A 12,709-nucleotide genomic window follows, 5' to 3' on the forward strand; every position below is an offset into this window, starting at 1 on the left:
AGTCTGGCACTGAATAATTTTGAAAAGCCAGTCTTGAGCACTTTAACACAACTTTGCAGCAGGGAAAAATCTACCACTTGCAACAACAGAATGGACACCAGTGTTCATTCCTGGCTAGACTTGTTACAGTTGACAGGAAGTCTATCGTAACTCAAACAACCACTCTTTACAACCATGGTAAGCAGAAAAGCATCTCAGAATGCAGAACACACCGAACCTTGAGGTGGACGAACTACAACAGCAGACGACACATTGGCTTTGACTCCTTTCAGCCAAGAACAGACATTTAAAGGCAACAGTGGGCACAGACTCACCTAAGCCTACACCATTGCATTCTGAGATGCTTTTCTGCTCAATCTTCAAATGTTCAGTCATGTTGGACAATGAGTATATTTCTGTCATGTAGAATCCACTGCTGTACAGAGTAATGCAACAAAAGAATTTTCTGGTTATTCCAGATTCGATGTTTTCTTCTTACTGGGTTTTTTCCCATGAGGAAGGAATGGATCATGTGAAAATATAATATCTCTGGTCAAATAAAAAATGAAAGTCACTCAAAAATAACCCTCCTCCCCACTCCTTACTTAAATCCCATCACTTGAGTTTGCCTCCCACATTATCAGCCCAGCTTCACAATGAAGGCTGCAACTCTCACAGTACTGCCCTTGACCATCTTTGCACTGACTGCAATGCTTTGTGAAGGTAAGATGGTCTTTATCAGTGTCCTAAAAATTTGCTTGTCTGCACCACATATCTACAGTGCACTGATAAAGTGTTGCAAAAAAATGCTCCTGCAGGACGAGTAGAAGGAAAAACAGAGCGTTGTTTGTGCCAAAAGAAAGCACAGGGGAAGGTACGACCTGCACTTGTGGAGACGTTTGAGATATTCCCTCCAAGTGCCTCCTGTTCAAATACTGAGATCATGTGAGTATGAATCAGTCACTGTTAAACTATTTGCCTTTAATCAGTCTAATACCAGTTACACTTTATGTAGTTGTTCATTCTTAATGTTTATTATGCAGTAAAAAGGAAACTGGGTTGATGAATGACAGTACATTATCACATCTGTGCTCTTCAGATTAACTCTGAAGCAAGGAATGAAGATATGCCTGGATCCAAAAGGAAACCAAGGACAGAAAATCTTAATGTGAGCAGATGCAATCACATCATTACAAATTTAACAAGCCAGACATTTATCTTGACTCATTACGCTGATGCTTTTATCTAGAGAGAAAGGATACAAATAAACCTTTCATGGCCTTGCTCAAGGACTAACAGTGGCAAATTGGTGGCACTGAGATTTTCTCAAATCCTTAACCATGATATAAATGACCACTGATTTTTCATTGAGCCCTAAATATGCAAAATATAGAGTGCTCACTAAACAGACAGTTGTGCTCATTATCTTTCTTTTATGCTTTCAGTGGACAGAAGCAAAAGAAAAAGGGCAAGGGACTAAGAGGCAAGAAGCAGAAGAAGAACAAGCAGCAAAACTGAAATTTACAGCTGATTCCAACAGGAGATGATTCCTTATTAGTCTGTGATTAAAGTGAATTCTACACACGTGATTGCTCAGGCTCTTCCCATTACTGCTTAAAAGTGATTAGTCATTCAATATTATAATCTCACTGTGCTCTCTGTTATTTCAAATGCATTACTTTCAAGAGAAAAATCACAGGCCATGAGGTTTATATGTTAACTGCATATAAATGTAGTAAAGGTCATTATAATACATATATCTTCTTGCTCATATTTACTCTGACTTACACTGATTAGTTATGTTATTAACACTCTCAGAAAGAAATCATGTATGCTTTTGTGTGTGCAGATAAAACCTATCCTGTCCTTTTTCTATTACGTAATTATAAGAAATTAAACAATTTCGGAATTACTTGTAATCAAATTACTTGACAGTGTATTAATAGATAACGTACAGTTAGTTACACAATATATAATGATATTAATATTACAGTGATATTACAACATTAACATTTAATGATAAATATCAGATTGATTGACTATTTGATGAACTGATTGAAAGCTGAAACAAAAAATAAATAAATAAAGCCTTAATGCAGCTGTAATACATTAACTTGTGTCCTACATTTATTTATTTATTTATTTATTTTTCAGGTAGAATATCATGTGACACCAATTTGGCACAAATTGTTTTGTTTCGTTTTGTTTTGGTCACTTATTTTATCAGATATTCTGAGTGCATGATGTTGTAAAAATAATTTTTTAAATAAAGCAAATTAAAATACACCAAGAAGGATTTACTATTAGAAATGTCAGCTTAACAATATGTGTGTGGCCTCCAATGTTGGACTTAAAGACAAGGTTTCAATGCTGCAAATCCCAGACATTCGAAGGTTAGAGTCATAATCAGTGGAATAATGGAAACACATATAAGGAATTTTTTTCACAAATGTCTCACAAGTGTTGGCCCTTGTAATGAGGAACATGCTTTGTAAACAAGCTGGCCATGGCACCCACACCCCCACACAGCCGTAACAGTGTGATGCAGTTTGAACCTAAACCCCACTGACTATAAACAGACATATTTTAGAGAAATGAAAAAGTTGACATACGTACCAGAACAGTGACACTGAAAGGCTCTGGTCTAGTGCAAACCTGAACCTGTATGTACAAACACGTAAATAGGTAAGTAGTTGTCTTGTGAGGCAATATTTATTCATTAAATTGAGAGAATGCCACCCTGTATATTTGTTAGATTCTTATTTATAGTCCTGATGCCTATACTTAGACTGTAGACTAGACTGTAAATGTAATGAAGCAGCCTTATTCCTTTACTGGTTAGATCTCAAAGAAGACAAGACTGTGATTTAACTACAATAAAAAGAATTAAGTGTTCCTGTAAATTGCAGACAAAATATAGTGCAAAGTTTTATTTAGAACAATTGGATGGATGGATGGATGGATGAACAATAAACCAAAGAATATCATCAATATATCCATGATGGAAATGGACTTAAACATAAAACATAGGGGTGTAATGCAAAACCACTGTCTTTTTTCGAGATCCCAGAAGAGGTGTCCTGCCATGTGCACAGCATGTGGTCTGCATGGGCTTTATGGGGTGGTGGCTGGGAAGTGGAGCTTGGGTTGTAGGAGCTGTTGAGCACCAAACAGCTCAAACAAATATTTAAAGAGCAGGAGAGAACAAAACTCCCCACCAAAGCAAGAGACATGCCATAGCATTAATCATGCACTGAGCATGGAAGATCGAAGCCAGGTTAAAAAAAATCCAAATAATGTATTCATATTTAGTTACATCCTTAATAAAACTGCAATAACAATGCAGAACTGCTCCTGTCCATGTTCTTGTCGATCAAAAAGTACAAGAATATATTTCAGAGATTTTCTGTAATGTTTTTCACAAAAAATCCATGGTTGCAATGAATAACTACAATTGGTTGTTGGGCCAAAAGAATATGATGTAATTTATGGAGACAAATAAATTCAGTCCCTATAGCTAAAAAAAAAAGATCACAAGAATACTGAAAAAGTTTCATCATAATAATATCATACATGTGTAACTGCAAAAACAGTGTATACAAAACAAAGCAAGTGCACATTTTCTGTAACGTAATGAACAGCTACTTATTATATGTGGCAGTAAATTGTAAAAAAAAAATAAGGATTTTAAAACAAAATCTAACAGAAATCTATTGTTTTTGGATTGATATTACATACATTAAGAGCCAAGATGTTATATTATATCAAAAATATAGTGTGTCATTTACAGGTAAGGAAATTTAGTCCTTATAGTGAAAAGATCATGTACAGTCATCAATTCCTAGATTTATCAAGCTGTTTTCCTTTATATTTATATTCAGTATCACTGCACTATTATTTACCTGATCGCCAGAAATAGATGGTGTTCATTGAAAAGAGAAATCATTAAGTTTCATTTTCATTTGTTTCTTTCAGGAGAACCATGCAATTACCCACTTCTACTTTGGATAACCCACTGAACCAAAACGACTTCTCTTTTCTCTGTAATCATACTATTATAGAAAAGCATACATTAAATCCATATGAAATTCAGAGTTCAGAGCAGCACCTAAGCTGCTCAAAAGTCCAGTGAAGCTGGATATATTATTACTGAGTACTTAGGGGGAAAAACATGAGTGCATTTTATTTCTTATGCTAGTACATAGCATTTTTTCTGCTTATAGATGCAATAGTCAATTTTTTTTATTAATTTATTCTTTGTACCTGGAAAATATGTAGAACATATTAAAAATAATTGTTTAAGCCATGGTCTCAGCACAAGCGTACTCTGTATTATGTGGCTGAGAAAACCAGTTTTTAAAACTGTGTTATTGTCCAGAATGCTTGTTTGTGTTTACATGGGCCTCTTGTCAGTTATTTTATAGACACTTCCCATTGCCTCTTCAGTCCACACCATCTCAGGCTGAACTCAGCAAGCACCCAGTGCAGCCAGATAATTATCCTGTGGGCAAAAAGAAACTTAATGACAAGAAACACAGTAAAACCAGAATAAACAGCAGCAGCACTTTTTTTTCATGATGGAGTAATTTATTTCTGGTGAACGGGATGAAGATGGATGCAGAATTAGCTTTGTTGCTACTGGACAGATCTTTAAAAGCAATCTATATAAAGCTTTGAACGATTTGAATGGATGGCTTGATATCTCAATTTTGCATATTTATTGTGTTTTAACTTGACTTTCAAGCAGCTGAATGGCTTATCATGTAGCTTAAAATGCTACCAATGCTAATAACAGAACTTAAAAGCCCAAAACCTCATTATAGGTTTTTAAGCCTAGAGGTGGGGGGACTCAAGGTGTACCCTTATTCAGCACTGCATATTTTTAGAGATTTAATCTTGGCAAATTTTGGCAAATCTTGCCCAATGCTTCATTAATAATTTTAATCCCTTAAAGTAATTTAAATTCTTCTTGGATTAAACTATTTTTGCAAGATTGTAAACATTTCTCATGCAGGGGTATGTGTAATAAAGCTGCAGCTTCTGTTCCACACAGTGCAAATAAAGTGAAATTTAGCCTTAGTCACTGCTGAGTATAAAGCTAAGCATTTCCAAGAAATAAGAAAGCTGTTCTCAGAGGAAGCTGAAAGTGAATGTGGTTTTTGATCAAAGGCAGGGAGATGGGGAAACACTGATCTGAGCATATAAAAAGAGGAGTAAACACAGCTTCATGCACCAGGCTTCTGAACGAAAATCACACACAGAATCTTCAGTGCAAGAGTTTGTGCAAGCTCAAGAGGAAAATGAAGTCTGCTGCAGTTTTTGTTGCAGTTGCATGTCTACTCCTTGCATATGTACAAGGTAGGATTCATAGTTTCGTGCTTCGGGTCACAGTAATTTTGACTGCAACTGCTTTGTTAATACATTGTGTTAAATAGATGTGCCATCTCTCTGCAGGACAACCAAGGATCAATTCAAGGAGGTGTTTGTGTCAGGGTCCTGTGGTTAACGCAGTTCGTCTACACCGAATTGATAAGATTGAATTGTATCCTGCAAGTGCAACTTGTCCGAATGTGGAAATTGTGTAAGTTCAATAGCTACTAATATCCGAAACAGCATACTTTACTAAACATAATTTAGTTTCATACAGCTATTTAATTTTTATTTTTATTTATTTATTTAGTGTCACTCTGAAGAACGGTGCAGGACAAAAATGTCTGAACCCAGATTCTGAATTTACTCAGAACTACATCAAGAGAGCCATTAAAAAAAGGTGAGAACATTTCCTCCTTATAGATATTATGCTACCGTATAGTTAGCTATACTTTCATGAAAAACAATGAAAATAATTACATTTTATTTTGATTATAGGAAATGTATTTTTTGTTATTAAAAATATCTGTTTACTTCTTTTAGGAATGCAGAATAAAGCAAGTGCTGTGATGCTACTGAACTGATGTGAAACAATCCTGTTTGCATGTCAACATTTTCAATTCCTGAACTGATAAAGCTTGTCTTAACTAATTTTTTTTTGTCTTTGAATATTGTAGAAAGTGTACATTTTCTATATCTGCTGTTTACTTTATAAACCACAACACAATATACTGTGTTGTATACAATGAACATTTCTGAACAAGATTTTTTCAAAAATTATTTTTTTTAAATAATTTATATATAATTATTCTTTTGCACATTTTTGTAAACTGATCTACATGTCTGAAGTGTAAAACATTAAACACAGAGGTTTCTTAACACTTCTGAAATGACTGCAATTTCTTTCTCATTAGAAGGGTGATTGTAGATAAAATTCATTTATATTAAGTGCATCATCTTTTAACTTAAGTCATTTTTAGAAACAAATATTTTGCAGTACAAAGTGTGAGCAGAACTTTTTTTAGAGTATATTAAACATATTTTCTGTTATTTTTCTCTCTGCTAAATAAGCAGTGTTTGGTCATGTTGAGACAAACTTATGATTTCTTGAAGGGAAAAAAATCACACTATGTTATGTAAAAGACAAACTGTATACTCCATGCATGATTAGAGTAAAAACACACCACGTAGAAATTCTGTCATTGTTCGTTTTTGATAGTTACGTGAACAAACCTATTTTTATTTGTGCAGTGACTCACTCTGCACCTACTGACAGTAAAACTTGAATATTTAATTACTTTAGAATGCAAAAATGTGCGAGTAGTAATTTAATGTGAAAGTAAAAGACTGGTTTATGGCACATGATTTATTCAGTACAAGGAGGTATAGCTTTAAAAACTGAAACAGAGCAGATGGAATGTCCCAGTTTCTCAAAGACGTTCAGAGTAAGCATTCTTGCTCATCCTCAGTGTTGCCCAAACTGCGACAAGTGTACTCAAAAACATCAAAAGAATGTGTTCTGTAGCTACTGACCAGGAGAGTCTGTATTCAGAGCTTTGAGGAGTGGAGGACTCCCTTGCCTCCATTGGGTGAGAGTTTTGTATCACTGTGACTCTTCTCCCTGCATGCATAAGAGGGCAGTTAGGGCTTTCCCTGTGTGTGTTGCGCTGCCTTATGATGTGGTGACTGTCTTCACATGTCTTAGAGGAAGCATGTGTTACCATCACCATCCCTCAGCTGGTAGCTGTTGTGCAATAGGGGACAGCTGGCTAGTGGGTAGAGATTGAGGAAATAGGGAATTTTTTTTAAAAAGCAATTTTATTGAGATCATTGGGAAATGTAGGTGAGTCATGAGTGATATAATGATAACACTGTACTATAAAGCCATGACATGATGCAGAATTAATATTACATTTTCTGGACTGGCTATATGGGAATGACAAAGAACTCCTCTAGAGTCAGCGAATCCAAAGACCTGAGATTGGTCAGCTGTGGACTGAAGTTACAGAAGTACGCTGATTTGGTTGCTGATGAAACTTTGGATGAAACATGATATAATCTTTGACGAAGGTAATCATAAGAAGCAGATGTCAGTATTCAGGGGGAGTGGAGCAAGGACAGAAGATGTGCAGTGTCGTCACTCATGAGCAAATATGATCTTTAGTACCCAGAAATCATGACGCAGGGCAAACCTCTGTTTAGTGATGGGAAAATTTTCCACACTTGCACAAAGAATAGGAATATGGACGGAAGTTAAAATTCCCCAGTTTCACCAGACAGTCATTAAGCTCAATGATAATGAGGTTAATATCTGATTCTATTTTATCTTCTCTTATGTGTCAATGAACTATGAATTTGTACTCATGAAGCCTTAATGACATGTCAGCATTTCCTAGGGTCAAACTATTTACAAGAGTTCACTTCAGTAAGCATGACAAGATTATAGGAAGAGGTAGTGGGTAGACCAGATCTCCTTTCCATTTAAAAGGAACTGCAAAAAAATATTCTTCCTAACCCTCATATGACCCAATAACCATGAGACAGACACTACAGGCATTATAGCTAAATGAAGTAGGACATACATTACTCATGTAGATATAGCTTAGCTTAGGGTAAAGTATCTTGTTCCAACACAAAACAAATACCAGTAATGGGGATATGTCTGTCTCGGATTTTCCACTAGATGGCATGTATTTTCATTTTATTTATTTATTTATTCATTCATTTATTTATTTATTTGGCATTTCCTGTAATTTATGTGAGTTCTGGTCATTCTGCTGCAGAAATAGTGAGACCTGGAAAACATTATTAAAAAAAATAATAATAATTTGTCTAGTATATACATGTTTGGATATATTTACATATCCAAATTGTGCCTCAGAAACCCTAAATGAGCACTTCATAATATATACCCATTGTGTAAATGCATGTTCAAAAAATTATTATATTATATTTGATTATATTATATTAATATTTACCTAGGGTTAGGGTTAGGGTTAGGGTTATGAGCATTTAACACACATTTTCATGTCATTAATGATCTGAATTATTTTCACTTAATTCTTGTATTAGTCTTATTTACATTTTTACTTTCTTGCAAATGCAACTCATATATAGTATTTCTCTATTATAAAAACTATTTTTCAATATAATAATTTTGTTTTGGCTATGCAACAACAGTCTCTCACATTGCTCTGTAATCAGTGTCAACTCAGTTTAGAACATGCTGTGGTTCTGGGTTTTTCCCACGAGGAAGGAATGCCGCACACAAAGATACAACATCTCTGGTTAAACAGAAATGTGAAAGTCACTCAAAAGACATCCTCCTCCCCACTACTCTTATTTAACTCCCACACCATCACTTTGTGTTCCACATTACCAGCCCAGCTTCACAATGAATGCTGCAACTCTCTCACTGGTGTTCTTGATCATCTTTGGAGTGACTGTGATGTTTTGTGAAGGTAAGATGGTCACTAACGCTCAGCTGTATCAATGTCTAGCAAATATCCATATTCACACATGCTATATGTATTTATGAAGCTTACTACTGTGTTATACTTCAAGAAAGAAGCTAAAAGTGAAACTAGAAGTTACTTTAAGTTACGTTAAGTCAAATTTTTTAAATGCAAAACAAATCTGTTTCCTCAGGAAGGATAGGAGGAACAACAGAGCGTTGTTTATGCCAAAAAACAAACCTGCAAAAAAGAGTAAAGCCTGTATTTGTGGAGAAGATTGAGGTTTTCTCTCCAAGCGCCTCCTGTACATACACTGACATTATGTGAGTATGTTTGAGTCACTGTTAAACAATTAGGCAATACCTATTGCATGCACCTGTTGTTCCTGATGTATAAATATTAAGACAGTAAGACATAATGCTCATGCAATGTTTAATAGTTCTCTGTATTTTATACAGAATCACTTTGAAAAACAGACGAAAGTTCTGTCTGGATCCAAATGGAAAGCAAGGCCAATGGATTTTGAGGTGAGAAGCTGCTATCAGTTGTAAATCACATGATTTCTGGTTCACCATGCAAGCCAGCTCTCAAAACATGGAGAGCGTAATTGCACACAGTTGTGCTCATTACCTTTCCTTTATGCTTTCAGTGGACAGGAGCTAAAGGAAAAGGCCAAGGGACAAAGAGGCAAGAAGCAGAAGAACAAGCGGCAAGGCTAAAATGTACAGCTAATCACTGCTAATAGCTAACAGTCTGTTACTGTTTCATATAGGATTAGCAAGTAAAACGTGACAATCAGGTATACAGTATAACTCTTCAATTTTGAATATATATAACTGCTTCAAACACCAACACTGTAATCTTCTACAACTGACAGTTCGGTCTTTCAAAAAGAGGATAAATGAGTTTGTGTGATCCTGAGTTTTAGCAAAGTGTAAATAAAATGTCTCCAACCTGTTCTTCAAGAGTGCTGTTTATTTGTTCACTTTGCACCAGATATTGATTACTATCATGGGTGGACAAATGATAAATTTATCACCTAGCCCATTAAGGCAAGTAAAAAATACAATGCGCTCCCCAGTGTTATGTTTTTGTTGCCCAGAAATCTAATAAAATGAAATAAAAATAAAAAAGTGGTAGCACTTTATTCATCCCAGACAGAAATCCACCTATTACAGCAGCACAGAGAGTTAGAAGTATACTAAAAGAAATTCAACATTATAAATAATTAGCTAGTTAGTGCGTTTAGGCCAGCGTCTTTATTTTCATATGCTTAACTACATGGTTACTTTTAGTAGAAGTCACATACTGCATGTTCATGATTCTGAAAAGTTCGTTCGTCATCTGTACACACTAAGAAATCATCTATCCATCCATTCTCTGTACTGCTTATCCTACACAGGGTCGCGGGGAACACCCTGGACGGGGTGCCAACCCATCACAGGGCACAATTTCACACACTCACACACCCATACACACACACTACAGACAATTTGGAAGTGCCAGTAAGCCTACAATGCATGTCTTTGGACTGGGGGAGGAAACCGGTGTACCCAGACGAAACCCCTGGAACACGGGGAGAACATGCAAACTCCACGCACACATGACGGAGGCGGGAATCGAACCCCCCACACCCTTTGTTTTTTGAAAAATTTCAATATAGTTACATACCAAATGAAACCTTTTGTTTTGTGGAGCAGGGAGCCAACCTGACCATGCAGAATAGAGTTAGCGAGCATTGCTTATTAACAGAGAGCGTGATGTGCTGTGAATTGAGTGCACACAAAGGTATTTACATGTGCAGAGCAATGAATCAAGTATGCAGAGAAGCTTCCATGGGCGAGTGTACTTCTATTCTGCTCACACTCAGCAGTGACCTGCTTATGCTTCACCTTCACTTGTTTGCAGGGCTACACTCCGCTCGTGACTTAAATTATGAGACATTGGGAGCTGGAATAAGAGGGATGTTCCCAAACATGGCAATATCCAGCATGGCATTGCCTCTCTGCACAAAATGAGGTCCATGAAGACCCCACTGAACACCTTTGGGATGAACTGGAACGCAGACTACATGCCAGGCTTTCTCACCCTACATCAGTGCCTGACCTCACTAATGTCTTGAGAAGAGTGGAAGTTATTATAACAGCAAAGGAGGCACTAAATCTGGAATGGGATGTTCACAAAGCACTTGGTCAGGTGTCCACAAACCTTTGGCCATATAGCGTAGCTGTGTGTGGACCTGGGAAACACAACTTGTAACATATGCGTCATTTGAATCTTGTTTGTTCACACTGTAGTTTTTCATTATTGACTTTTTTGTTTTAAGGAAGAGCTTCATGTGACGACTTTCATTATAACTAAGCCTCATCACGGGTCAGGCGACATGAGAGCAACGCACTGTGCTGTTCAATGTGTGGTTAGAGGAAACTCCTTTTTATGCTGTGGCAGTTTTTATGTTGTTAAAATGTTGTCAGAGCACATGCTGGTTATCCAGTCAAATGCATGTCTTTCATTTCATGTAAAGCAAATGACACCAAGAAGGTTTTTTTGCTGAGCTAGTTTTAGAAATATGAACACAACGGTTTTATATGTATGGCACAAGTTTTTGTAGTGCTGTGAAACAAATTTTCACAATTTATTATAAGAGTCATTTTGCAATAAATATGTGGGAAACAATGTAAGCAGACATCCAGAAAGGACCTGCATTTAATGTTGACCCTTGTAAACAGGATCAGCATTTTTAATCAAGTTGCTATGGCCTTTAAAGCCCACTCACCCACAATTCAAATACCACGATGCATTTTGACCTTAAGCACATCTGACTAGAAACTGAAGCATTTCAGAAAAATCAAAATGCCTGAATGCATTATGGTGAACTGAAAGTTTCTATTGGTCATCCAGGGTGTGAGGAAAAGGTCTATGTATAAGTGTATTTATTCAGTGGTAATCTGTAAAGCACAATCACAATCAGTGATAAGAGCATACCAGACAAGTTACAGTAGTGTACTGTACCACACATTGAAATATCATACTTGTCTAAATACAGTATTGTAGAAATTACAGAAATTCTTCAACATGTTGTATTTAACACACATTTCACATGTAATCATGTTTTTCATATGATTATGTGAGTAACATGTGATTACATGCAGGAGTGTAAGTAGCGAATTTCAAATACTCATCACTGTAAGTGAGTAGTTTTTCTCTGGAATTGTACGTATTAATAGTGTAAAATGCTTTAACATTTTCCTTTACTTGAGTACATTTACGATATTTTTGCTGTAACTTTTACTCTTCTATTTTGCCTGCAAGTGTGCTTGCTCCTGATTTTTCATAGTTTTCCACTTCTTTGACTCCACCGATGTTGATTTTCTCTTTAATTCTCTATAGCTAATCATATTAAATCACATAGGAAACTTACACAGCAATAGTAGAGCTGGTACCAATTGCTAATAATCATGTTCATCAATTAAAGTTAAAAATCAGTTCATGTTGGTTTTGTGTCCCAAAGCCCAGTGAGCTATCATTTCAGTTTTATGTTAACTAGGTTATTTAATTATATACATCAGACCTATGACCTTGGTATGTCTCATGAAAAGAGCTTATTTAGGTTTACATTATGTATGAAATTGTGAGTGTGATGTTGCTTTTATACAACAGTTCTATAAATAAGAAATTAATATATAACACAGTATAGGCAAATATTTTGATTTTATTTTTGTTCGGTTAATGGACATAGTTCCCAAAGAAGCATTGCATGTTACCATGCCAAAACATAGACTGAGTGACAGCCCGTAGTGAGTGTAGTAACAACTTTAATGTATAAAACTGTTGCTTGAATTGGAATTTGCGCACACAGACAGACAGAGTGATACAAACAGTGAAATGTCCCTGTGCTGTTATAC

The 12,709-nt window shown here is 35.9% G+C and overlaps 3 protein-coding genes across 3 annotated transcripts; all 3 read left to right on the plus strand.

The window, feature by feature from the left end:
- Window positions 1-561: 561 nt before the first annotated feature.
- LOC113537118 (C-X-C motif chemokine 11-1-like) lies at window positions 562-2,162 on the plus strand. The gene is made up of 4 exons (XM_026931443.3): window positions 562-702; window positions 798-924; window positions 1,079-1,147; window positions 1,425-2,162. The coding sequence occupies exons 1-4, from the start codon at window positions 636-638 to the stop codon at window positions 1,495-1,497; spliced, it is 336 nt and encodes a 111-aa protein (XP_026787244.1). The 5' UTR covers window positions 562-635; the 3' UTR covers window positions 1,498-2,162.
- Window positions 2,163-5,212: 3,050 nt separating this feature from the next.
- Window positions 5,213-6,000, plus strand: LOC113537119 (C-X-C motif chemokine 11-6). The gene is made up of 4 exons (XM_034299188.2): window positions 5,213-5,337; window positions 5,434-5,560; window positions 5,660-5,749; window positions 5,893-6,000. The coding sequence occupies exons 1-4, from the start codon at window positions 5,280-5,282 to the stop codon at window positions 5,903-5,905; spliced, it is 288 nt and encodes a 95-aa protein (XP_034155079.2). The 5' UTR covers window positions 5,213-5,279; the 3' UTR covers window positions 5,906-6,000.
- A 2,651-nt stretch (window positions 6,001-8,651) lies between these two features.
- LOC113537133 (C-X-C motif chemokine 9) lies at window positions 8,652-9,769 on the plus strand. Its single transcript, XM_026931457.3, has 4 exons — window positions 8,652-8,810; window positions 8,998-9,127; window positions 9,263-9,331; window positions 9,454-9,769. The coding sequence occupies exons 1-4, from the start codon at window positions 8,744-8,746 to the stop codon at window positions 9,521-9,523; spliced, it is 336 nt and encodes a 111-aa protein (XP_026787258.1). The 5' UTR covers window positions 8,652-8,743; the 3' UTR covers window positions 9,524-9,769.
- Window positions 9,770-12,709: the final 2,940 nt, after the last annotated feature.

The sequence above is a fragment of the Pangasianodon hypophthalmus genome, chromosome 24, assembly GCF_027358585.1.
Source record: "Pangasianodon hypophthalmus isolate fPanHyp1 chromosome 24, fPanHyp1.pri, whole genome shotgun sequence".
Classification (NCBI taxonomy): Eukaryota; Metazoa; Chordata; class Actinopteri; order Siluriformes; family Pangasiidae; genus Pangasianodon; species Pangasianodon hypophthalmus.

What these genes read in the sequence shown, in the direction of transcription:
- LOC113537118 (XM_026931443.3), top strand. Translation starts at nt 636, where the DNA reads ATGAAGGCTGCAACTCTCACAGTACTGCCCTTGACCATCTTTGCACTG. An exon ending in TGTTCAAATACTGAGATCAT is followed by an intron (nt 925 to 1,078) that starts GTGAGTATGAAT and finishes TGTGCTCTTCAG; the next exon opens with ATTAACTCTGAAGCAAGGAA. An exon ending in CAAGGACAGAAAATCTTAAT is followed by an intron (nt 1,148 to 1,424) that starts GTGAGCAGATGC and finishes TTATGCTTTCAG; the next exon opens with TGGACAGAAGCAAAAGAAAA.
- LOC113537119 (XM_034299188.2), top strand. Translation starts at nt 5,280, where the DNA reads ATGAAGTCTGCTGCAGTTTTTGTTGCAGTTGCATGTCTACTCCTTGCA. An exon ending in ACTCCTTGCATATGTACAAG is followed by an intron (nt 5,338 to 5,433) that starts GTAGGATTCATA and finishes ATCTCTCTGCAG; the next exon opens with GACAACCAAGGATCAATTCA. An exon ending in TGTCCGAATGTGGAAATTGT is followed by an intron (nt 5,561 to 5,659) that starts GTAAGTTCAATA and finishes TTATTTATTTAG; the next exon opens with TGTCACTCTGAAGAACGGTG.
- LOC113537133 (XM_026931457.3), top strand. Translation starts at nt 8,744, where the DNA reads ATGAATGCTGCAACTCTCTCACTGGTGTTCTTGATCATCTTTGGAGTG. An exon ending in TGTACATACACTGACATTAT is followed by an intron (nt 9,128 to 9,262) that starts GTGAGTATGTTT and finishes TATTTTATACAG; the next exon opens with AATCACTTTGAAAAACAGAC. An exon ending in CAAGGCCAATGGATTTTGAG is followed by an intron (nt 9,332 to 9,453) that starts GTGAGAAGCTGC and finishes TTATGCTTTCAG; the next exon opens with TGGACAGGAGCTAAAGGAAA.